This window comes from Drosophila persimilis, unplaced genomic scaffold, assembly GCF_003286085.1.
Source record: "Drosophila persimilis strain 14011-0111.01,24,50 unplaced genomic scaffold, DperRS2 tig00000000-arrow-pilon, whole genome shotgun sequence".
NCBI classification, from domain to species: Eukaryota; Metazoa; Arthropoda; class Insecta; order Diptera; family Drosophilidae; genus Drosophila; species Drosophila persimilis.
Window position 1 is genome coordinate 3527397 of NW_020825288.1, and position 21965 is coordinate 3549361.

Genomic DNA, 21965 nt, shown 5'->3' on the forward strand with positions numbered 1-21965 from the left:
CAAAGCATTAACAGAGGTCAATCTCTCGAGGTGATAAAGATGGTCATAAGAACTATTCAACCAGGACTTCAACCTACACTAGCTCTTGTATCCGTTGGATACATGGAAACACACCACTCAATATTCCCTTCAAACATATCCAATAATATTTTTTCCAAGTGTAGACGCTGATGCAATCAAACGAAGACTTTGCTTTATACCATAAGGGAATGTAGAGGACAGAAGACTTGATGGTTATAAAAAAGAGGGGGAAAAAACCAAAGACTTGCGGGGTCTAAAGGAGGGGTAGAGGGAGAAAGACTTGCAGGGTCTAAGGGAGGGGTAGAGGGAGAATGACTAGCGTGGTCTAAGGGAGGGGAAGAGAGGGGTCTCAGGGAGGGGAAGAGAGACCAGAAGACTTGTTGGGCGCTAAGCGAATGGTTAAAAATCCAAAGACTTGTTGTCTCTAAGGGAAGGTAGAGAGCTGTTGGAAGAAAAGGGAAAGAGAATGATGGAAACCCCACAGATTGAAGGTAGCATAAAATGCATCGAAGAGTGAAAATGACAGCCAAGCAAAGAAACTGCATAGAAGGCAAGAAAATTTGTGGATTTTTCTTTATGATGGCCAAAACGGCACGCACAAAGCCATAGCCCCAGAGCCCAGGGCGAGGCGAGGCGGGACGAGGGTTGCTCATTCATTTATTCAAGTTCCTACCACAATTGGGGTCATTCCAGTGCCAGTGAACAACGTGTTAATTGATGAATGTGCTAATTCATGAATTGAAAGTGCGAAAGTTACGTGAGGCGCCCGCGAAAGCAGACCAAATTATGATGAAACCTGAGAAATGAGTCAACTCAAGCGTGAAAATTAAGTGGAACTTTTAAAAGAGAATAAGAAAGCCAAAGACTAAGTGATTTAATACAAAAGTGTGCTAAAGAATGTACAATACTGAATAGGTTGGCCTGAGATACCCGGGCATTCCCCTGACTGGGATCCTATGAGACACCTTCCTATTGAACCCCTGATCTGTAATGTCTTATTTGTGACACTCCCTTTTCTCCAGAGTAGAAATACCAATTCCCCAACCAATTCCATAAAAGTGGACCTACCCTCGGCATTGCCCAATTCCGTATTGAATCTATTTTTGCCATCGCTTGCAGCTTTTTTGGGGCCCGGCCCCACCTTTCTGTTAACAATTGATTGTGCCATTACAATCGTAATTAAAATCGTTTAAGCAAGACCCCAAAAGAAACGGAAAAAACTCTTTGGCGGGAGAAGCACGAGGCAAGCCAATTGGCCAATTGTATTACCAATGTGACATTGAACTCTGCTGGCAACAGTGCTCAGCACTCTTGACCACTTAGGACCCACCCTCCTGCCCATTTTGGTCAAGGCGAAAATGTGAACTCGAGCCGCTCTCGGGCACAAAATAGTGACAAAGTGCCACTAGAAACAGGCCAAGCGGGCCGAAAGTCTGGGCTCTGTTGGGGCGGCTAGGGGCCATGGAAGTCTGTGATTATTTATGGCCCAGAGACAATAAGCGGTCCGTGTCAATGGCCAACAATGACCACCAGCAGCACGGGCAGTGGTGATGCAGTGGAACGTGCCAGAAAACATAAAAAGAAGTACGAATAATGATAATAATTGTTGTTGTATGGCTTGCTAATTTCTGTAAGGTCACAGAAGGGGGGTTTTTTTCTTTATTGGGGAACTGGGAACTGGAATGGACACTGGGGTGGCTTTTCCCTGTGCCAGTTTTGGCCACTTCCCAGTGACGCTGATTGTCAGATGAACTTGTTTCACTTGCGGATTTTCCATGCGCCATATCCGCATCCGTGTCAGCAGCGGCGGCATCAGGGGCAGGGGCAGTGGCAGGGGCAGGGGCAGCGTGTTGGGACGAGCAGAAAGTGGAGCAGAAAACCTGAAAACACTGGAAACACGAACAAGCAAAAGCAAATCAAACTACAAACTGCCGCAGCAGCAAAGAAAAAACAAAACAAAACAAAAACAAAAAGAAGTCTGGTGTGTAGTTGTTTCTGGTTCTGTTTTTGGGGGGGAGGGGGGCTGGTGGGGGGTTTCTGGTTGTGGTCTTGTGGCAAATGCTTAATTGAAGAGATTTGGAGTCAATTATTGCGAAAGAGAAATTCTTGAGCGTAAAAACTTTCGAGCGTGAAAGTCGAGTGGCTCTGTCTAATTTGTGCTGGAAAGCCGACAACTCGCCGACGACCGGCAAGAAGGTGATTATGATTTGATGTGCATTTTGGCATTGCATTAACACTAATCAGAGGGAAATTGCCATAGCCGAGCGCTAAATGTGGAACACGCCCACAGACAACGCATGCCACATGCCACATGCCACACAATGGCAATCACATAATTGCCATCTAAATGAAACAAATTGGAAAAGTAAAGACAAATCAAATCGAATCGAATCGGTAGTGTATATCTCCTTCTAATTGGCAATTTATGTAATGAGCCATCGATTGTCTGGCAATTACTTGGCGAAGTGGAGCAACGCCGTGTCTCCACGTAAGTATCTGGAGACATATACTCGTATGTATCTGAATATGCAGTATTTCAGTGTGTTTATTCCATTTCTGATAAACCGGTTAGCGCGCACTTGCCGCAGCACTCCCCTCCGTCGTGTCAATCTCTTCTACTTAGTATATTCCAAAGAATTAATTTGAATTTACGCTCAAAGTAATCACAAGAACGACCCAAAGTTGATCGCCCTCGCTCCGGCTGGTACGAGAAATCCCCGAAAAAAAAAGCAATAAGAAAATAAAAAGATACGCAACCGAAAAGCGAAGAACAGCTCTAACAAGGCCATAAACAATTAAAAGAAGTGACAGACTATGTATGACAATAAATACTAGGAGGAACAGCAGCCAGCAGCCAGCAGCAACAACAATCCAAAGATCTCACGTAGTTGAAATGATTTTTATCTCTTGTGTGTGAACTTTTATTTTGTTCTTATGTCTTTTTTTTCCATTTTCCATTTTGCTTTTGTCTTTGGCAATCTTTTTGTTTCTGCTCCGGTCCATGCCCATGTCCATGCCCATTCCCATTCCACGAAATTCAGCTGCAGACAGTGGGAATGTTGATCCCCTTCCTGAAGGTGGCGCTTGTTTCGTTTCAACTTTCATAAGCCCATAGATACCTAGAGATACATATGGTCCGATATCCCCTATATGGTCTTGACCAATTTGGTTAATGATTCGAGCGCTGATTGAATATTAATCGGAATCAGAATTTTCGCATGGACTGGATGGAGGGAAAACTAAGCTGAAAGATCATTCAAGTGTTAACACATCTCGTGGCTGGTAGTCACACCAAATCATCCCCCGAGAAGCCATCCAAGAGACTCCTTGTGTTCTAATTGGAGATGCGGCTTGCCATTAAAATTGAGATGCCGCCGGACTCGGACTCGGACTCGGTCTTGGACTCAGATTCGGAGCGCGTTAAAAAGGTTTTTCTAACACGCCAAAAGGGTTGGGGCAGGGGCACCGTCTGGGGTAACCCTTTTTGCTGCCTCTATCTCATAGTAATCTACGCGCATGTGCGGCACATTCGTATCTTTTCAGTCATTTTCAAGTACATTCTGCCTGGCCCGGAGATGCAGGCCGAGGTATGGCTATGGGTTTGGGTTGAGCAAACAGCTAGCAGCCGAAGCAGCTGTGGCTGTGGCAGGGGAAGAGCCGGAGTCAACGGCAAACAAGCGCAGACAACGTTTGTCGGTCAAAATCAAAATCAGCCCCAGCCTTTGTTCCTTCAGTTCCAAGAATCGTGGACCAGTTATGAAACAAGTCTGCAACATGCACACACAGGCACAGAGACAGGCACAGACACGGGTAGAGACACAGAGAGAGAGACGGCGAGGAAAACAATAAAGAACCCAACCCGAGGGCTAAACGTATTGGGCCCGAATCTGGACTTCAACCTGAGACTTGGGCCTGTGCCTGTTGCCTGCTGCCTGCTGCCTGTTCCCCGACTTCGACTTGAGTTTCGTCTCGTTAGCTGCGCCTGCGCACCGGAGCAAAATACTTTATGGATCTGGAGACGAAGTCGGGGCTTTTGTACCTGCCACTTGGCTCTGAGACTGCGACTGCGACTGCAACTTAATTTCTTACTGGTGCTGGTGGTGGTGCGGCTGCTGCTGCGGCAAGTACTTCATCATGTTTGGGGAGCAGTAAAAATAAATTAACAAAAGCCAGTGAGGCAGTCAGCCAAGTCGCAGTCCCCATCGCCTGGTCGTTCACCACTTCCCGACTCTAAAGTCTAGCTACTCAATATGAGTGGTAATAACTTGGCCAAGAGCCGTACCCTGCCCTGCCCTGCCCCGCCCTGCCCTGCCGTGCCGTGCGAACCGACTTTACTCCCTTGACATCAAAAGCGCAGCTGTGTGCCTGCTCTGCGAATGCTCTGATGCCGATGCCGATGCTGCTGCTGCTGTGGATCAAGTTCAGGCCTCGGTTTTGCCCAAATGCAGCGACAGGCAATAGCAAAAAAAGACTCATAAATTGATTTAGAAACAGACAAAAGGGAAATCTGTTTTACACTCTGGCTGCTGGGGAGGAAATGGTCTAGGAAATGTCTAGTACTTTGGTTCGGGAAAACAAAGATGGAGCCTCATTTGGATGACCGTTTATTGACTGGAACTATAGCATCAGTTCATGACGATTAAAGTTCTAAGAGTATCTGCAAATGAGCCCTGGAATTAGCCTCTGAAGCATCTGAAAGTAAAGGTCCGATAGTAATGCCCTTTGCCGGAATGATTCCTCCCAGCTTATGCCTCAAGTAATATCCCCGTTTCCCAGCCAAGGGTATGCGCAGAGTTATTACAAGTTGTATGGAGGCCCTGCTCGGCTTTCAAAAGTTATGCCCATTCCCTGAAATGATTGGCGAGAGCTGCCGCAGTGCTCTGTAGATCTGTTTTGTACGGGTATTTGTGTATCCGTGTGTCTGTGTGTATGCAAAACAAGTTGCAAGCGACACGTAGGTGGCTTTGAATATTGAAAAGTCGTTCTGCAGCCTCTCCTGCGGCGGATTGAGACCTCCCAGTGGCACTGGCACTGGCACTGGCAGTGGCAGTGGCCCGGGTGGCAGCCCCAAAAAACGAAAGACTCAAGCCACAAACTTGAGGCCGAAACTCGCTCGGCCCTAATGCGCTGGCCAAGACACTTTCACTGCGATCGTCGATTTTGCCATTCTATTCTTTTGTCTGTGCCTCCGATGCGACACTCTCGGCCAGAAATAGAAAGTGCTGATGGCGACCAAAAAAAAAAAATACAAATACAAAATTCGATTGCTTTTTTCGTCACGCTTCTTGCCGTTTCTTTTCTTTTCACTTGGCACGCATGCAAATTTTCGCCACAAAAACTTGGCAAAAAAACACAATATGATCCCAATCCGAATCCCAATCCGAAATGGCCAATAAATGTAGCAACGAAAGTGAAGTGGATATTGCGTGGCAATTATGCGACTGATTTTTCGGAATCGTCTGAACAATGAAATTAAACAGAAGCACACGCTGCCGTGGCCATAGCCCTGGCCCCCTGCTTATGGATTGTACGGTTAGAGCCATCAAAACGGGTTGGCCATTAATATTAGCGTGTCTCTATTGTTGGGCCTGGCCAACAGCAGCAGGAGGTCGTTGACCAAAGCCAGAGCCAGACCCAGACCAAGGCACGAACCTCGACCACCAGCGCCGACCACGACAACGAGAGCTCGAGGAAATTACGAGTATACGAAATGCCAGATCCGCGGAAACTCGTGTATTGACCAACGGTCATAAATTTGCATAATTCGCAATTGCAGGCTAAACGCCAGTGTTTAAACAATCTCGAAATGTTTCATAAAACATGATTATTGTCAACGCCACGCCACGCCGCTGTCCGCGCTTATGCAATGCCATCTTTCGGGGCGGCAGCTGATTGAAAATTCCCATACAATCGACCAACAAAAGGGGAAAATGAGCCCCGCCGAACCCCCGAATCGAAACGCGTGTGGCATTTCCTATCGCTTTGAGGCCCATGACTTTTGTCACAGCTGCTGTCGGGCCATTTCATATTCAAATATGTTGGCCAAGAAAAACTCTCACGCGCTGACAGGCCAAAGAAAAATGGGAAATGTCTAACACACACACACACACACACACACAGATGCAATGCCGCCTGGAGTTTCAGCCTTTTTTGAGTTGTTTTCATTTTTGTGCCTCTTTTGCCGGGGGGGGTTTTCTTGATTCGGTCTCTCTTTATTGCATCACGATTCCGCAATACATTTGACAAATTTATTTTGATTAGAGGCAATTTCTTTGGAAGTGTAGACATGAATTGAATCTCGCTTTGATTGAGTTGTGCTCTTTTTTTTATTATTATTTTTATGGGCCTGCTATTGGCTGTGGTCGTACTTTATTTATGCTCAAAGCATAAAGGGTTGGGTAACTTTAGAAGACAGAAAATATAGGAATTCGTTTGTTGAAGATTGGAATTGTGTGGACTATGATTACACTCTTTTTATAGGACTTTTAGCATTCATCATTTGCCACTTTCAGTTTTCAAAAGTCTAGTCTTAATACACCCCTTAAATGCTTCGTTTTTCAGGCAATTATAAATAATTGTTCGGCTTGATGATTGATTCCCCGAACTGTTAGATAAACTTCCATTGAAAAATAAGCAAAAATCTTTACAGTCAAACAATGACATCTATAGGAATCAGAGACTAGCTGAGACTTGTTTTGAATTCTCCATAGCCCACATTTCATATGACACGATGCAGCTTAATTTATCACCATTAAATGAGAATCAGCCAGGCCAGGCGAATTTTCTGCTTAATTTGTAGACATTTCATTTCTAATAGATTTTGAGCATGAAAATACACAGATTTCAGAGGCAGAAGAAACCGAAACAGCAACAGATACAGATACAGAAAGAGCAACAGAAACAAAAAAAAACCGAAATCGACGAAACAGAATGGCAAAGAATCAAGCTGATTAATGCAAAACGTGGCAGTTGGCACCACTTGTCACAGTTTCCATTAGGTCATCGCCGCATTTACATATAGATTTGAAATATTTCAACTGTGCGTTGGCCAACTAATGGAATCGTTATGGCCTACCATCTGCAGCATATGGGGGGGGGGGGGGCAGAGATCTCCCCGAGAGATCGGAGAGGAGGGGCGTGAGAAAATTGAGAAAGTTTCGCTTTGGTTCGGTGCAGGTGGCAGATTAGCAACTTTCCTTGGCCGCTCAGATCCGGCGGCGTTCTCGGGGCAGAAAACAGCGAAATAAAAGAAGAAGAAAAAAAATTGGCAATCATTTGTAAACAATGTGTGAGGCGAGGTCCACCTGGGGTCTGGGGACTATTGACTGTTTGGCTGCTGAGAAGTAAGAAATACGCCGAGCATGACCCACTTTCGAGCCATGTTTACTTCTCTCTCTATCTATCACTGTGGCCCTCTCTTTCTAAACAACTTTTTAGGCAAATTAGCAGCTGCAGAGGCATTGAAAGTTGCTTAACCACTTGCCGAAAAATATAAAAAAAAAAAACAAAAACAAACCATGGCCAGAACTTTACAAATGCTGGCTATTACGTAGCCAAAGCCGGGAATGGCTATGGGAATGGGTATGGGAATCGGTGACAATAGCAACAAGTTGTCTACGATTGCAACTAATTTCAAGATAACTCTCGAAACACTCTCGACGCCTGTTTCAATGCCAAATCGGTAAACTGGGTCAACAATTTATACGAGTACTGCATATATACTATGTACCCATATATATATATATATATGCGTTCGAATTGCCTTTTGTTTTGTCTTGTTGCTATTTTCATTTCGATTGTCCCAGGAATGTCTTTGGGCCTGGGGCCTGCTGATCATTCAATTAGTTAATTCCGCTGCGTGTATTTCTGCTGTCTTCCGCGTGCAAAACTGTCTGCAATTAATATGCATGGACAAATGCAACAGCAACAGCCACGACAACGACAACAAAAAGCGGCTCAAGTTGCAGACTTAAGCCGTTGGCAACATTGGGACAAACTGTGGGAATACCGACTCGATAAGGATAAGGAAATATCAGTCCTATAAGCTTTTTCTTTAAAATACAATTGCTAAAGGCCGTTCGCTTGCTGTTCTCCCTCATTAAAAATATTTCTGATAAAAGCTAACAAAGAACATTCCCCAGCTATAAATAAATCCATAGAAGCTAGTTAGTATTTTCAGTATCTTTTAACCACTATTTGTGGTTTTACAGATTGTACTACAATTTAGTGCTATCTTCTATGCTGGAAAAGTTTGTTCCTTGCCAGGCTTTAAAATGGTTCTCATTCGAGTCGTTTTCTACCGCTTTTCGGCCACTGTTCCGGGCCCAGCATCAGCTGCAAAGTGTCTATGCAACTTGAACTCGGCAACTTTGCAGCTGCTTGGCTAACTGCACTTTGCAGCCATTAGTTTTGCAGGCCGAAAGCATCAGCCATCAGCCCCTCTCCCTGCCCCTCTGCAACATTTGTAGCTGTTGATTTTGTTGACAATGCTAACGGATGCTGGGATGTTGCTGAAAGCTGGATGCTGGGATGCTGGCTCAGCTGCATAATGCTGCAATCCTTTTGCCCAGTCACTTATCAGTCATTTGCGAGACCAAGTCTTTGGCTGTGGCTGTTGTTGCTTGTACCTTGCATAATATGCAAACGTGAGAAAATGTTTCGCCAAAGAAAGTGTGAGAGAGGGAGACCCCATGGAGGAGTACGAGTGTACAGAGAGAAAGAGAGAGGGGGAGGGGTGTTTGGGTGGAAAGCTATATGTTTCATTATGCGATTACTCGCATGTGGAGCACAGACAGTGCGCGACAAAAGACACCACACCACACAACACATAGCCGCAGCGGCGTTGACGATGACGATGATAATGATGATGTAATGAATAAAGCTTGCTTTTTTTGGGAAAGTGGCTTAATGGCACAGTCCACGCACACGTGTGCAAACCGCATTGAAACCCCAACCTCAACTCATACTCATTTCTTTGTGATCTCTCACTCATTTCAGCTCACTGACGAGGTGCTGCGCAAGAAGACCGAATACCAAAAACATTTGGAGGGCTACAAGGCGCTGCGCACGCGTTTCGAGGAGCACTACATTAAAGGTAACCCGATCCCGAACCCGATTTGGAATCAAAAATGCTGATCTCTCGTTTTCAGCACCCGGTCGGAGTGGCCGCAAGCTGGACGATGTGCGCGACAAATATCAGAAGGCCTGCCGCAAGCTCCATCTCACCCACAACGAGTACGTGCTCTCCATCTCGGAGGCCATCGAGGTGGAGAAGGACTTTCGCACGGTCCTGCTGCCGGGCCTGCTCGAGCATCAGCAGTCCGTCCAGGAGAGCTTCATCCTGCTGTGGCGCAACATTCTGCAGGAGGCTGTCCAGTACGGGGATCTCACGGCCGACAAGTACAAGGAGATCCAGAAACGCATCGACACTGTGATAGGTGGCATCAATCCGGGCGAAGAGTATGGCGAGTTCACCGAGAAACACAAGTACGTTGCAGCTTCATGGAAACCCCCCTGAATCAATACTGATTGCTCTGATCTTCCGCAGAACCTCACCGACAACGCCGCTACTCTTCCAGTTCGACGAGACGCTCATCGAGGACATACCCGGCAAACTGCAGTCCAGCACGTTGACAGTGGACAACCTCACGGTGGACTGGCTGCGCACACGGCTCTCGGAGCTGGAGGGATCCGTGAAGGAGTGCCAGGAGAAGCAGCTCAAGATGATTGAGCATGTCAACGGTGGCTCGCCGGTGGCCAACGGCAGCATAATCTCGAACGGCAGCAACAGCTCCAATGGCATACAGTCCAACAAGGACAGCCAGTGGTAGGATAGCTCCCCGAACGCTATAGATCACTGTAATTCTCTCTCTCTCAACAGTCGCCAGTCCAAGGACCTGAATGCCCTGAAATGCCAGGAGAAACAGAAACAGAAGCTGGTGGACATGATCAAGTGCGCTCTGAACGAAGTGGGCTGCGAGGAGCTGCCCTCCGGCTGCGACGACCACCTCACCCTCGAGCAGACCTTCATCGAGAATGGCTACAACAACGAACAGCAGGTGGGTTGGCACGTTGCCCCTTGGGTTGTGGCTAGTCCTAAGTTGTAGGTGGTTTCTGGTCTAGCTCTAATGATAACTAATCTTCTGCCATGAAACGATTTCTTTCTCTCTGGATGCCGCCCTCTGTCCCATCCACACATACCACACAACACACTCGAAATCTAACCCATTTGAAACCCCTACCTCCAATCCCACACGGGATGATGCTGGGAGCAGCGCTCCAACTCCACCAGCTCTCCAGGGCTGGGCATCATGAATGAGCTGATGCGACGCGGGGGAGTCCTCACTCTGCTGCGCGGCCGTGGGCGCCACTTCAAGCGCAAGTCGACGCCGCAACCGACGACGCCCATGACACGGACGCGCCAGGGACGCTTCTCGAAGATGCAGCCGCGCTCCCAGAGCCTCGGATCGTTGTCGGTAATTAGGGATGCGCGTAGTCCTGCACGTTACGAGCCCATTACTAACCCGCTGCGCCTGGCGGCCAGCGTCCACTACTTGGGCGAGGAGATATCCCTCAGCTCGTCGCCGCCGGCCCTGCCGCGACTGCGTCGCACCCAGTGTTCCATGTTGTGTTTGGGCGAGGACGAGGAGCCGCTGGAGCCGTTGCCGGCGGTCTTCTCGCCCGCCCCGCTCACCCAGCTAACCGTTGCCGTTATTACTAACACTAACAACAATCACATCTACGCGGATCTCGAGCTGGGCCTGAAGATTCCCCATGCGGACAGTCTCGCCAGCGAGGCGGAGGAGGAGGAGGAGGCGGAGCTGCCCGCCCCGAAAGAGCAGATCAAGATAGAAATCAATCAGGCAGAGCCACAGAACTCGATTGATGCGCATTTGGACAGGATCGATGAGCTGAATCGAGTGCTGGACGATCGCTTGAAGCGAAGCCTGCAGCCCACGACGCCCAACGATGATGTGAATGCCATCGAGAGCATGGACGAGGTGCAGACCCGCAAGCCTGCACCCAGCGATGTGGACGCCCAAACGAAGCGCAGCTCCAGCTCCAGCTCGGAGTGCCGCTCCTCCCAGCTGTCCTCCAAGGATATGGGACACTCGAAGAAGCGCTCGCTGTCCTTCACCCAAAAGTCCATCAGCAACATCTTCAGCAATCTCAAGGAGTTCTCCAAGAGTCCCCTGGTGCGAATGGGCAAGAGTGCGACGGTGAACGAGGAGCAGCAGCACCCAGAGAGGCCCCAGGCCCCGAACGACCAGCATTCCAGCAGCAGCGAGTCCCAAACGAATCCGAGCAGCAGCAGCCAGAACAACAACAATACCAGTAGTATTAGCAATCACAGTGCCTCACAGTCCACGATCATCACGAGCACGATCACCACGACGATCACTACGACCACGTCGTCTGCGACGCCGTCCAAGGAGACCTCAAGACTGAAATTCAAAGTGCCAAAGATCCAGAACAAATCGAAAGCCATCCGCAATACATTCCGATCCAAGCTGCTCAACTTCCAGCTGAAGCGATCCAAGCCCTGCAAACAGTGCACCAAACGGAGGCGCATCCACCCCAGCAAGAGTGTCTTTGACTTTGCCAAGGAGTTTGACACGGAGACCCAGGAGGGTGCCGCCGAGGAGCAGTTCTGCAGCTGCCCCGCACCGGCCCCAAAGACGAAGCTGCCCATTCAGATGGAGCGGAAGTTCGAGTCGCACAGCTCCGGGGAGCTGGACGAGAACGACGGCGATGACCGGGACCGGGACCATGATAACGATAACGATAACGAGGATAGCATCAGCGACGATGTGCTCAGCATGAAGGAGCACTGCTACTGCATTCCCAGCTTGGCGGCCAGTGTGAGTTCCCGTAACCGTCTCCCGTCTCTCGTCTCTCGCATTCGACAGCGACAACAGCACCCCCTCCACCGTATCAAGAGTATCTAAGCAACCGGACGCCGGATGGCGCCTCCTCACAATGAACAAAACAAAAACCGCATCGCCTTTTGCCTCTATTTGCATGTTTGATTGATTGTTTGTGCATGTTTCAACGTTTACGTTCAATATTGAAAGCATGTGGGGGAGAGCTTTTTATTGCGGGATCCCAAAAATAGAACACAGGGTGCTCCCAATTCAAATAGATCTTTGACGGAAGTTCTTGGCTTAGGGTATGAGAACTATGTGTCTCGGTTTGGCCAAAGCAGGAGAGACACAATTACTGGTATTTCCTAAGAGAAAAAGGTGGGGAAACATGGCCTTAAAAGGACTGCAGAACCTTTCCATACAGAGAGGTTACAGAAGGGCTTTACAAATCTGTTATAAATGGGGATAAAAACGTTGAGAATAGCTTTGCATGTTGTATCTTTCTTTTACAGAATGGATTTTATATCAGAGGATAATACACCCTCAACTTAGCATTTCCTTTGACCCTCTTTTTAGATGTTCCACACTGATTGACTGAAAGAGTATTTATATTTCGATCTGCCAGAAGTATCTTTCTCCCTTCCGATATCTAAATTTACGTGTGCGTGCCACAAAGAGATACAGAGACACACTGGCTCTCTCTCTCTCTCTCTATCCTAGATACAAGTTCAAGTGAGAGCATAAAACGATTATAGCTTTTAGTTCTCCCTGATCCGACGAACAGTTTGGACACTGGGCCGCAGGCAGTAGGCACTAGGCAGCCGCTGCCATTAATCTCTCTTGAAAGTCTCTTGAAATGTTTGGCGTCTGTTTGGCCAGTGAAAAGTTGGAAATCATATTTGTAGAACGCGTGTTTTCCATATTGCGCAAGTACTTGGACAGTTGATAGTATCCCTATACGTCCATAATGACCAGCAGCAGCACATCCGGTCGGAGCAGTAATGGTGGCCCCGATGGTAGCGGGATCTTTGAGACCTTTGTCTTTGCCGGTCGCCCCGTGCCGCCGGCACGTAAGAAAAGACCCAAATCGAAAGTATTTGTGAGTCACACGAGCGTCAGCCTTGAACGTAGATCTTCTGTATTGTCCATAACCATATCCGATGTAGTAATAATATTTATTTTTATATGCCTCTTGCTTACAGTATTTTATTTTAATTTGCGTGTGTATCTATGTATCTCTGTATCTCATTAAAAAAAGGCTGCTGCATTTCGTCAGAGCCAATTGCACCCACGCATTTCCGTTCCACCGTTTGTGGAAATTGTGGAAATGGCGTGTTAAGCTTTCCATTCTATTTTATTTGCCATCGTTTCACTCTTTCTGTATTCCGTATTCTGTATTCTGCATGCCGTTCACTAATCTTCTGGCTAAGTGGGTAGAACATTTTGGCTAAGCTAATTGTCTGGCTCTTGCAGATATCTCTGTCCACGAATCGGCCGCTCTACGAGGAGGAGTGGTTCCACGGCGTGTTGCCCCGCGAGGAGGTGGTGCGTCTCCTCAACAACGACGGCGACTTCCTGGTGCGCGAGACCATCCGGAACGAGGAGAGCCAGATTGTGCTGAGTGTCTGCTGGAATGGCCACAAGCACTTCATCGTCCAGACCACGGTCGAGGGCAACTTCCGCTTCGAGGGGCCGCCCTTTGCCAGCATCCAGGAGCTGATCATGCATCAGTACCACATCGAGTTGCCCGTCACTGTCAAATCCGGTGCCATTCTTCGACGACCCGTCTGCCGGGAACGCTGGGAGCTGAGCAACGATGATGTGGTCCTACTCGAACGGATTGGCCGGGTAAGCATCCGTACTTGTTTGAATTCTGAAAGAGTTGGATATTTACTAGACTTTTCTGTTTCCAGGGCAACTTTGGGGATGTCTACAAGGCCAAATTGAAGTCCACCAAACTGGATGTGGCCGTCAAAACCTGCCGCATGACCCTGCCCGACGAACAGAAGCGCAAGTTCCTGCAGGAGGGCCGCATCCTTAAGCAGTACGATCATCCGAATATTGTCAAACTGATTGGCATCTGTGTGCAGAAGCAGCCCATAATGATTGTCATGGAACTGGTGCTGGGTAAGTAAGGGGGAAAAAGAATAAACAAGAAAATGTATTCCAACGAAATTAATATTTGATTCTACATACATTTCCAGGTGGTTCCCTGCTTACATATTTGCGTAAAAACTCGAATGGCCTCTCCGCTCGCCAACAAATGGGAATGTGCCGAGATGCGGCAGCAGGTAAGAGCCACATAAACCCAGTAAAAATCCCCAACTAAACCCATAAAATATTGTTAATTTAGGCATGCGATATCTGGAGTCCAAGAACTGCATTCATCGGGATCTGGCGGCGCGGAATTGTCTCGTCGATCTAGAGCACAGCGTAAAGATCTCTGATTTCGGAATGTCCCGCGAGGAAGAGGAATATATAGGTAGGGTTAATGATCTAAACAAACTCCAACTCAAACTAATCTGTATTTTGTTCTGGAACAGTTTCCGATGGCATGAAGCAAATACCCGTGAAATGGACAGCGCCAGAGGCCCTGAACTTTGGCAAATACACGTCCCTGTGCGATGTCTGGTCCTACGGCATACTGATGTGGGAGATATTCTCCAAGGGAGATACACCTTACTCGGGCATGAGCAATTCAAGGGCCAGAGAGCGCATCGATACAGGCAAGGAATCAACTTAAATTATACAAAATAATATAATGTAATAAAATGGTTGTATATTAATAATAGGATATCGCATGCCAACGCCGGAGAATACGCCGCCAGAGATGTATCGACTGATGCTCAAGTGCTGGGCCGCCGATGCCGAGTCCCGGCCACATTTCGATGAAATCTACAATGTGGTCGATGCCCTCATACTGCGCCTGGACAACAGCCACTGAATGACTGAGTGTATCCGCGCATCCGGTAGCTGTAGCCGCATCTGTATCTATAACTTTAAGCATACTCAATGTAGGTTTAGTCAACGCTTTTAAAGTACGTCACGTCCTAGGACTTATCAACGAGATGCCTGTATTTCTGAGATACCATAAACCATACAACATACAACTGATACATTTTACCACATAAACGATATTTATATACCTACCTATATTTTTTCTAGCCATGTAATCTGTAAATTTTCGATATTTAATGGTATTTTGATGTACGAGCATGTGTGTATCCGTGACTGACTGAGTATGTATGATATAATGAATCCTTAATGTGCCAAAAACCGCAAGAACTTTAAAAGAAATTCTAAAAAAAATGTGTGTCTGCTTGAAGAACTGTATCGCGTAGGCCTAAGCTCATTGAATTTATATCCTTAGTTGTTTTTGTGTTTTTCTTTAGTTTAAACAACCAGATATTTGTAAATTATTCAAGCCTTACGTTGGTCAATTCGTTTGAAGACTCTGTATTCTGTGTATTGTATATTTATTTACACCTAATTTACATATTTTTACTTCGCCTACGATTACGATTATATATGTACTATATCTGTATATCTACGCTCTAAGTTAAAGCTTTAAGTTGTGCTGCGCTGCTGAAGTGAATAAATCATATGTGTACCGTGTACTTGTTGGATAGTTTTGATCCTACGCCTCCGGGTCATTCCGCAAAGCCAGTGGCACATCGGAGAACTCTACTTTGGCGTAGACTTTCTTCAGTTCGTTCTTCAGCTTCAGACTGTGCGTCCAGTCGACTGTTTCGCACACTATTTTCACCTCCACGGTGTAGATGTCCCTGAGCCAGGCACGTTCGTGCATAATATCCTTGATGGAAACCCCTTCGCGCACCAGCAGGTTGCACAGATCATTGATGCCGCCCGGCCGATCGCTGATCTCCACATTGAACTTGACCAGACGACCCACGGCAGCCAATCCTCGCTCCAGACAGCGCCCAAAGACTGTGGTGTCTATGTTGCCTCCACACAGCAGGACCACAACCCTAAGGAATGGGGTAAAATCAGTCGGGAATCCTATTTCAGGCACCCCAATCCCCACTCACTTCTTGCCCCTCAGTTCATCGAGATGTCCGGCCAGAATGGCAGCCAGACCTGCACCGCCAGCTCCCTCAACCACACACTTCTCCTCCTCCACCAGTCGGAGTATAGCCAGTGCAATCCACTCCTCCTTGACCACCACCATGCGATCAATCAACGGCATGGCCGTGGCATAGGCATTGTAGCCGACCTTCGGAACCGCCAGACCATCGGCCAGGGTGTTCTTTATGGGTGTATGAATGGGTCCCTTGTTCTTCATGGCTCCAGTAAAACTTGCGCACTTCTCCGACTCCACACCCTGGAAAAACAACAGAATACAGGCTTGGGTTCCTTTTCGGGAACGATTCTACTTACAATGATCTTGGTTTTGGGGGATAGTGACTTCACCGCTGTGGCTATGCCGGCTATGAGGCCACCACCGCCCACCGGCACCACCACAGCATCCGGTTCGGGCACCTGTTCGAGGATCTCCAATCCGATGGTACCCTGGCCGGCCATTATGTGCGGATGATCGTAGCCATTCACATAGAGCAGACCCTCGTCCTGGGACATGCGCATGGCCAGGGACTTCGCCTCACCCATATCGTTGCCGTCCACGATGACGCGAGCCTTGTAGTTGCGGCACTTCTGGATCTTCATGATCGGCGCCGCCTTGGGCATGACCACCGTCACGGGAATGTTCAGCTTCCAGCCATGGTAGCACAATGCCTGAGCATGATTCCCCAGCGAGGCACTGATCACTCCCGTCCGCTTCTGTTCGTCTGTTAGGGACAGCAAGGCGTACCGGGCACCACGCTCCTTGAAGCTGTCGAAACGGATGTCAAATGGATTCGGTGCTCAATCACATGTTGCTCGTAAAATCGGAAATCAATTAGCAACAGTAATTAATTTCATCCATTTAACCATATCAGCCTATTAAGCGTTATCTTATCGGATCTCTGCCTATTACTTTTTTGGCCAAGTGATAGAAATGCGTTGTAGCCGCTCAATGAATGATGTATGCATGATTAATCATAGTGGCTGTTCGAGCGCCACAGAAGATGACAACAAAATTGGAATATAGACACTTTTCTTATCAGTAGCCGGAAAATACCGCTGCCAGACAATATTCAGATGCACAATATATAGGCTATTGGCACAATACAGATTATTACAAGCAATAATAATGCCAGAGTGATCACGAACCTTGGACCTAATTTCGCAAACAAACCCCATAAAAAAAGGACGGGAAAACAGCAATCCGTAGAAAACTGTGTATATATTATACTCGTAATCGTTTGTACGAATTTTTCTAAACTTATCGGCCATTTAGGGGATTTTTTAAATCTATTTCAGGGCACAGATTACATCTATTCCTTTATATTCCAATGGATAATATAATAGAAACAGTTCCTAACTCACAAGATATTTCAATGGTTTTGTAGGATTTCCCCGATCACTCACCTGCCTGTATATTGTAGGAAATCCTTTTTCAAATAAAGCTCCATGCCATATAGATCCGAAGAAGTGGATTTCTGCAAGCCACTCACTTAATTATAGCAGACCACAATCAAAGATCAGCAGAGATGGATATTTACCGGACATGGTGTACGCTCGACTCCACCTCGGATAAGAAACGCTGCCGATGTGACATCATGGAAGGATATTTTTCGAGGATTCGCGGGATCGCAGAAGGGATCTAAGATTTCCTCCACACCACCAGAGACATGTCTAGGTCTGAGCTTCACCTCAGGGCGCTCCACCTTGCTTGCACCATTGCTGTTTCCATTGGAATTTCCATTGCTTTTCGGAACTGTCTGTTCCTTGAGCGTTTCCGTTTTTACCGCCTGCAACATTTTGTTCCCTCAAAGTTCTTCCAGCTTCTACGACTGCTTGCCGACAACTGCCTGGTGAATACTACTGAATGCTGGAATAGTCGGAACTCGTATATATAGGCAGGTCGATTAGGAGTCTCTATTGACGAGCTGATGGTCGTAAAAACGGCACCTTTACGTTTCGATTGCCTGGGGCGGCTGGTCACTTTATGAGGCCTGGCCTGGCCTGGCCTAACGACGACGCGGTGTTGATAAGAGGCGGGCTTTGGTAACCGCAAATGAAACAAAAACAACGATAAGGCTTAGATTTACTCAATTTGTAGTATTTTTGGCAACATCACCAAAAGCAGAAAGGTTCCATAACCAAATGGAAAATACGTTCAAAGTCGTTTATATAAAATGCGGGTCAGGGCGATAAGAATTGGTAGGGCCTTTCCACAGTGGAATTTTCGGAAACCTTTGAAATCCAAACATCAAATACCAAGCGATTTTGCATGCAAATGTTTTGGATTGTAGGTGATTGCGATACTTAAAGGTCGAAACTTTCATTCGGCTTTCATCTGCAGGCAGGAAAAGTTGCGCACAAGCCCCCAAAAACGACCATTAAAAAAATAATAAACATACTGGGCGATAAGACGAAACTTATGAACATTTTGTGAGTTGCTATATTTTCCAAGTTTGCCAAAACAACAGAGCTTATCTAATCCACTCGGAGATGATAAGGGATGCAGCAGTCCAAACAACATCATACAGCCCTCTTTCTAGGGATCGAATGAGAGCCAATTGGCGGGATTGGTGACAGTCATTTGCTCCACTTGCTCCAAGGTGACGCCGCGGGCAAACATGCGAGGCAGGATGTTTGTGTGGATATGATGATAGCCATGACCCCCGTAGGAAGTCTGTTGGAAAAATTGAGAATTAAAGCGATATATTTATAGGTAATGTGGCTATTTTTAGCCCACCAATCGATGCTTTGTATGAATGTCGTGGGACATGAGCAGCCTGTCCAACAGACCCTCCTCGATAAGCTTCATCAGATTTTCAATGCGCTGGCCGTCGGATATCATGTCCACATTGGTGTTTAGCTGGTAGTATGAGCACTCAGTGCCGAACAGATCGTACTGTAGGTAACAACCCAGCTCGGAGAGCTCTACCAACTGTTCAATCTTGAAAAGGGTGCCTAAAAAGATCAGTGAAAATCTCTTAAAGGTCAGTGGGAAATGGTATTATCACTTCACTTACGATCCAAATGCGACATAACACACTTCTGAGCACGACCGCCAGCCTCCAGGTACAGGCGCATGATGTCAAAAGGAGCCTGAGCATCTCGATGGGGATGGAAGGAGACGCCGCAGCCCAGAACCTCCTGGATCTCACCCGTTGCCTTGATGGAATTCTTTTCAAACTCTGCAGGGGATTACCGGTTATAAAGTGGTTCCTGGTAGTCTGTAGGGCTTACCATGAATGGGATAAACGCTGGCCACCTCCCCAATGAAGCCACACTTGACCATTTTCCCCTTGATCTCGATACCAGTCAGAATATCCTTGGTATACAAATCACTCATCTGCTCCACTGTGAGACTCGCATGACTGGCGTCCTGCACGGCATGGATATAGTGCCCGGTGCCCGCTATGAAATGGACACCCGTGCTCTTTGCCAGCTCCACAATGAACTCGAGGTTCCGCTTCAGTCCATAGCTGCTGTTTTCTACGATGCTGCCGCCGCCGTGCTTCTTGTAGAGCAGCACATCCTTCTTGGCGGCCTCGAGGGCCTCCTCATCGTAGAACCGAACATTCTCCTTGCTGGAATACGGATACAGACGAACATAGCCCAGGGTGGACATGCTAATCTTTGCCTTCAGTTCGCTTTCAAAGTCCGCCGGCGGGGGCCTGTAAAAGTGCTCGAAATCGAGGGCCACATGCTCGTGGGTGAGGGTGCGACCCAGCAGATTGGGTGTGATGCTACCCAGCACTACGCAGATGCATAGGCAGTGGAAATTTTCATGGAGATAAGCGTCAAATCCGCTCTTATCATAATATATACTCCAACAACTTACCGGTCTCTACCGCAGTCATGTTTGCAGCCTTCTATTTGGGTCACACTCTAGCAGGAGCTTCTATTTTTAGATAGCTCGTTTAACCTGTTGGCGTCCGAGCTCCCCGACTTTCCAAGAGCAACTGATCGGATAAAACCCCAGCGGGGCTTCGTGGTGAATAATTCTTTACAGTTGCTCTGCTTTGTTCTCGTAGATCATAAATACTCGTACATACATATGTATACCAGTGTGGGTATTGTATTCCACAATCAGAGATTGCAATTGCGTCTATTATCTCTTTTAAGTGCAATTAAAGTCGTGATGATATGGCTCTGTAAACTGGAGAAGATGTGTTCTAGGGGCTGTTCTACTGTACTTGAGAGAGAGTTCAATGGCTGCAATGGATGCTAAGATCTATTCTGGTGCTGTTACTATATGTATGTCAGCCCTCCAATAGTTCCCAAAAAACGATTACCTAACTCAGTTATAACATCTTTATTTCTACTCAACCACCATATATATATAATAGCATACAAAACCATCATCAGCTCCTATCAAAACCATACAAAAACCCTCTCCAAAAACTTCTGCTCAATCAAAAGACTTTAGTTGTTTATATTTCTCAGAATAATTCTCTTTATTAGTTCCATTTCTTTCCGTGTTTTTTTTTTGTTTGTTTGTATTTTTCTTTTAATTTTACTTAGTTTTTAGGTTTATCAGTTTTAGCAATTTCTCATTTATCAGATATATAGTCTATATATATATATACTCATTTTAACTTAAGTTATATTCATTTGTTAATTTCATGACATTGCTGCTGCTACCTTCATCCATTTCAACTGTTATATCTTTTGTATATATATCTATATATATATATATATTTCCATATCGATTCTCCTTAAGATCTAAGCACATCGCGAATAATCTGTCAAATATTGTATCTTTTATTTTGTGTGTGTGGGTGTGTGTTTTTCTAAGCCAATCTTGATTACAACTTAAGTTTTAAGTGATTCCTTTTGTTGTTATCTAAATTATTATTGTTATGAAGGTTTTTTGTTTTGTTTTCGATTTACATAAACGACTCTATAAAGAAGTAAGCACGCAAAACTGCTTGCATTATAATATTTCGTTTTGTTGAGTTTTGTTTTGTTTTTAGGTAGTTGCTGAGTTTTGCTTTTGAACACTTGCTGTGACTTTAGTTAGGTTATTACTATTGCATCGAGAGAGCGAACCTCCTGCCCGGCCCCCACATAATCTGTCATAAAAATAAACCTCTATGCGACCCATCCTTCCACATCTCTCCGGCTCTCCAGCTCCCTAGCTCTCCCGCTCTCCATATCTTTTCTATATATCCTACTTAGCACCTGGGCCTGGCTTCGGGTCTGGGGTTTTCTTTTTTTTCGAATTGATAAATTGGTTGTTAGGCAAACGGAAGAAATTCAAATAAAACATTCACTTTCTGCAGGTTTTTTTTCAAAATAATTTAATTGCCATTTATTGAACATTATATCCAGTTAGCTATATAAATTTTCGCAATTAATTTCTTGATCTTTTTAATGGTTTTTTGTGGTTGCTGTTTGCGGTTGTTTTTGTTTTTGTTGTTTGTTGTTTGTATCATCTATGTTTTTTTTTATTGTATTTGTTATGCATTTGTTTTACGTTTAATTAAAATAGTTTTCGCTCTTATATATAGGCCCAGATCTGAGGCTGAGGCTCGTATATATGTATATGTATATATCTATTTTCTATTTAGATTTTCTAGCTTTACCATTTCTCTGTGTTAATTATATGTTCAGTTTTAGACCCCACACTCTGCTGCGGCTTCTCCGAGTACTACCCCGTCGATTCACCGCCTCTAATTACAGTTACACATTAGTACAATATTTATATATATAGTATATATATATATATATATAGATGTTCCGCATAAAGTATTGGATATTGGTTTCCATTCATAATTCATATTCAAATTGTTCACTGTTGTATATCCCATTCATACGCTTACATCGACTAATTTCGTTTCGATTCTACTCTCAACAAAACACTCAAAAGAATCAATCAAACAATCAATCAAATTCGGCTAGCAATTGCAAAAAGATTTAACACAAATGGAGATGTTAAAGGTCAAAGGATAAATCGGGAAGATCTGGGGGGTGTAATCGGGTGGTGTGTTACGTGTTTGTTAC

At 46.0% G+C, this 21965-nt stretch overlaps 3 protein-coding genes across 6 annotated transcripts in view; 1 reads left to right on the top strand and 2 right to left on the bottom strand.

Moving 5' to 3' along the window:
• Nucleotides 1-15502, top strand: part of LOC6594913 (tyrosine-protein kinase Fer) — a 29644-nt gene extending 14142 nt beyond the window's left edge. The window contains exons 4-14 of one of the 4 annotated variants that reach the window (XM_026990013.1): nt 9019-9115; nt 9171-9507; nt 9569-9847; nt 9902-10079; nt 10296-10496; nt 13359-13733; nt 13799-14012; nt 14090-14176; nt 14239-14367; nt 14429-14611; nt 14678-15502. In XM_026990013.1, the coding sequence (XP_026845814.1) occupies nt 9019-9115; nt 9171-9507; nt 9569-9847; nt 9902-10079; nt 10296-10496; nt 13359-13733; nt 13799-14012; nt 14090-14176; nt 14239-14367; nt 14429-14611; nt 14678-14829 (2232 nt within the window). In that variant the 3' untranslated portion in view covers nt 14830-15502. Of the gene's footprint in view, nt 1-9018; nt 9116-9170; nt 9508-9568; nt 9848-9901; nt 10080-10295; nt 11883-13358; nt 13734-13798; nt 14013-14089; nt 14177-14238; nt 14368-14428; nt 14612-14677 lie in introns of all 4 variants that reach the window. The other 3 variants (XM_026990005.1, XM_026990009.1, XM_026990017.1) reach the window with 3 other exon arrangements.
• On the bottom strand, nt 15345-17802 carry LOC6594912 (L-threonine ammonia-lyase). Its single transcript, XM_002020084.2, has 5 exons — nt 17507-17802; nt 17373-17443; nt 16284-16734; nt 15935-16227; nt 15345-15874 (listed from the first exon to the last, which is right to left on the bottom strand). Exons 1-5 carry the CDS (start codon nt 17762-17764, stop codon nt 15523-15525), a joined length of 1425 nt encoding a protein of 474 aa, XP_002020120.2. The 5' UTR covers nt 17765-17802; the 3' UTR covers nt 15345-15522.
• Nucleotides 17803-18385: 583 nt separating this feature from the next.
• Nucleotides 18386-19909, bottom strand: LOC6594911 (phosphotriesterase-related protein). Its single transcript, XM_002020083.2, has 5 exons — nt 19801-19909; nt 19203-19715; nt 18986-19150; nt 18706-18923; nt 18386-18642 (listed from the first exon to the last, which is right to left on the bottom strand). Exons 1-5 carry the CDS (start codon nt 19817-19819, stop codon nt 18505-18507), a joined length of 1053 nt encoding a protein of 350 aa, XP_002020119.1. The 5' UTR covers nt 19820-19909; the 3' UTR covers nt 18386-18504.
• Between the last annotated feature and the right edge of the window lie 2056 nt (nt 19910-21965).

Coding starts and splice junctions, on each gene's coding strand:
- LOC6594911 (XM_002020083.2), bottom strand. Junction 19,151..19,202: donor CAGCGTTTATCCCATTCATG/GTAAGCCCTACA, acceptor AATCCCCTGCAG/AGTTTGAAAAGAATTCCATC. Junction 18,924..18,985: donor TGTTATGTCGCATTTGGATC/GTAAGTGAAGTG, acceptor TGATCTTTTTAG/GCACCCTTTTCAAGATTGAA.
- LOC6594912 (XM_002020084.2), bottom strand. CDS start 17,764: ATGTTGCAGGCGGTAAAAACGGAAACGCTCAAGGAACAGACAGTTCCG. Junction 16,735..17,372: donor TTCCTACAATATACAGGCAG/GTGAGTGATCGG, acceptor CCGTTTCGACAG/CTTCAAGGAGCGTGGTGCCC. Junction 16,228..16,283: donor CCCCCAAAACCAAGATCATT/GTAAGTAGAATC, acceptor TTGTTTTTCCAG/GGTGTGGAGTCGGAGAAGTG.